At 38.9% G+C, this 3,395-nt stretch overlaps 1 protein-coding gene across 1 annotated transcript in view; it reads right to left on the bottom strand.

Annotated features, from left to right (window-relative positions):
• LOC107694700 (uncharacterized) overlaps positions 1-2,881 on the bottom strand; it is a gene marked incomplete at its 5' end in the record, with an annotated part of 3,881 nt that extends 1,000 nt beyond the window's left edge. The window contains 2 exons of the mRNA XM_016494397.1: positions 1,234-1,578; positions 2,811-2,881. Of these exons, the coding sequence (XP_016349883.1) occupies positions 1,234-1,578; positions 2,811-2,881 (416 nt within the window). The remainder of the gene's footprint in view (positions 1-1,233; positions 1,579-2,810) is intronic.
• Between the last annotated feature and the right edge of the window lie 514 nt (positions 2,882-3,395).

Below are 3,395 nucleotides of genomic sequence, written 5' to 3'. Positions count from 1 at the left end.
CTCACAGACTGTAAGTACGTTTTTTTATATTTAAAGAATTTGCCACTGATGATTCAAAGGCCAGTTTTGAGCAGTGTAGAGTAGCGCTTGTTGTTTGTTGTTTCTCCGATCACAAATGCAGACATGGTTTTATGTTTACGCGACGCGATGCAACACAACACGTAAAAAGACAGTATAAGTCATTATATTTCATAATTATGTCCCCACTGGATGCAACAAATGCCTCGTTTATTAACCTTAAACCGCATAAACACATTTCATTACACCAAATACACAAAATAATGTTCTTTTTAGCAACATCATAAGACCTCTTTAAAATTTATACAAAATAAGTATTATAATGATTCCTTTTATATTAGTAGTAATAGAAAGGCAAACATTATAATACTTTCTCGTTTGCCGTCAGCATTCAGCAAATACGCATTTATATCATTTAAACAAATCTTTGAATGACTAATAAACATTTAATTTCACAGACCTTGCAAACTTAAGTCGGATCCAGCTGTGAGATCTTGTGAAGTGTGCATTTGTATCTTGCATGATCGCGTGTGCTCTGCGTAACGGTCGGTCCGTGTGAATTGAATGCGGACAGGAGGAGAGTTCAGCTTCACTGAGATGCGCGATGGACTAACTTTAAACTCTTGATTTCAAATTATGCTGCGCTTTATGTATTTGCCCACTGTCATATTCATGTCAGTTTCACTGTCTGCTGTATGTAAAACGAGTGTTACCTTGGCTTTATTTGAAAAAATGATTCCCAATGCACACAAACTTCCCAGAATACTGAGTGCCCTGTTGGTTACAGTGTTTACTTCCTTTTAAATTATATTTTTATTAAATATTTATTTGTGAAAAATACTTTGTCATCTAAAGTAGAAGTATGTTTATTTTACACATTTATTTTTTAATCCATTTTCAAATGATTTAAAATTTCTTAAATATTAATTAAATTAAATTAGATTTATACACCTTGCATTCCAAGATATCGGCACTGGCTGTCAAAAAACCAATATCGGTCGACCACTAGCACAGATTACAGCTGATTGATCAATTTTGTAAAACTGTCCTAATGTAGAGCTGCTTTATGTTGTTCATGTTCATGTTTCATAAAGAGGTGCCCCCAAACTACAAGCAGAGCTGATGCTGTACTACACAGAAGTCACACAGTAATCGTCTCCTACTATAATTTCTTTATATATGTCAGTATAGATTTGTACAGACATTGTCAGTTACCTGTTGGGTTGTTTTGTTGTTCAGGATTGTTCTCAGATGACGCTTGAGCTGTGCTGCTCTCCACTGGTAAGTACTCGAATGCATCCTCGAACACGTCGCTGCTGCTCTCAGCTGAAGCTACAGCTCTACTCTGCGTGGCTTGAGCGTAATCCAACACCGGCTCAGACTCGAGCGGATCTGTGTCTGCTGTCGGTTCTGGTCTGGATGTTTGTGGATGCTCCTGCGATGGCTCCTGGTCAGGCACACGAGGACACACTCTAGTTTTGAGGGTTTGGACGTGGCGTTTTACAGCCTTCCGCACGCTCCTGAAACAACCACAGCCTTTCCTCCCTTTTGTGTGTTTCTCTGCAAACAAAGAATATTGATTAGAAACATTATTATTAGCTCAGATTACAGCTGATTGATTAACTTGTCAAACTGTCCTAATGTAGAGCTGTTTTATGTTGTTCAAGAGAATAATTAGCAGGTTTTGCACTGAAGTTCATGTTTCTGGAAGAGACTCAGTGCTGATGCTATGCTACACAGAAGTCACACAGTAATAGTCTCCTACTATTATTTCTGTATACATGTCAGTTTTGATTTGTATTAACTGACAGTTACCTGTTGGGTTGTTCAGGATATTTCTCAGCTGAAACTGCAGTGCTACTCGACGGATGAGCTCTGCTGCTCTCCATCTTCACTTGTAAGTTCTCAAATGTGTCTTTGAACACTTCGCTGCTGCTGCTCTCTGTCTCCACTGGTGAGTCTGCACACATGATATTCGCTTTCTGCATCTTTGATTCTATAGACTGTGTTTGTTCTGTGTATTTGAATACCGTGTTTACAGACTGAGTTTGTTAACACTTTCTGTCAAGTTCAATCTCAAGGAACTACAGGAGCTTCAACTGATAGTCGCTGGACTGAACTCATTTAGTGGTATTATATGTTCTGTGCTATACCAGTCTGTGACGTCATAAATAGAACTGGCGTGTCACGTGACTCGTCGAGCGCGCAGCTGCTAGCGATCTGAGAGATCTACGCGAACAGTGATACAAACATATGTAAAGAGTTTAAAAAGGAAGAAATGGCCATCATTTACTCACCCGTATGTCGTTCCAAACCCAAAAGAAGATACTTTAAATGAACGGAACACGAATGAAGATATTTTGAATGAAATCTTGAGAGATTTCTGTCCCTCCATTGACAGTCTACATAAATACCACTCTGTCGCTTAAAAACAAAGAGGACTCGATCATAAAGAGACTCATAAAGACACTTGATCGCTTTATATGATGAACAGATTGAATTTAGCCGTTTTTTTCATTCTCTGCTGTAATAAAAAATCCCTCTAAATTCTAATAGATAACGTTACACTGGGTGAAATTGGTTCGTTCGCGGATGAACCGTTAATGAGAGTATTTAACTATATATTTTAGAAAGTTGTGATAACAGCAAGCTCATATATTATGGAATCATCGAGTATTCAAAAGGAAAATAAAGGCATTCCGTGTTAAATCCATATGGTTCACGGTTTGTCCCGTGTTTTAGCGCCTCACATTTAAAATCCGTAGGGAAACTGGTCTCAAGAAAACACCTACCCTTCACCAGCAACTGGTCTGAGAAAACTTGAGAAGAAGCGAAGGTGAGTTCGGCGACAGTCTGCGTATGTCTTCCGTGATTTGGTCAAAAATGTTTCGTGTTTCCTCGGGATATTTGAAATGAGGCAGCGCGCGCTAATGAGTGTGTCGACGGTTAGGAAGTACTGTGTAAGTATACAACATGTTATTTCCTTCTATTTTAGAGCACTTGGTGATCGTCTAATCAAAACAACAAAATATTGCAGTCGCACACCGCAGTGTTCAAATAAAGCGAGACTAGAAAACTTTGTTGGCATTAGTGGAAGTGCATTAGCATGGTTCAAATCGTACTTATATGACCGCCATCAATTCGTAGCAGTGAATGAATAAGGAATCACAAGTGCAGTATGGAGTACCTCAAGGCTCAGTACTAGGGCCGTTACTTTTCACACTTTACATGTTACCCTTGGGAGGTATCATCAGGAAACACGGTGTTACAGTTATGCTGATGATACTCAGCTCTATATTTCTTTGTGGCCCGGCGAAACATACCAATTTGAAAAACTAACGGAATGCATAGTCGATATAAAAAACTGGATGACGAGT

This window comes from Sinocyclocheilus anshuiensis, unplaced genomic scaffold (genome assembly GCF_001515605.1).
Source record: "Sinocyclocheilus anshuiensis isolate Anshui unplaced genomic scaffold, SAMN03320099.WGS_v1.1 scaffold6631, whole genome shotgun sequence".
NCBI lineage: Eukaryota > Metazoa > Chordata > Actinopteri > Cypriniformes > Cyprinidae > Sinocyclocheilus > Sinocyclocheilus anshuiensis.
Note: the sequence above shows the minus strand (reverse complement) of the source record. Positions and strands in the feature narration are given on the sequence as shown.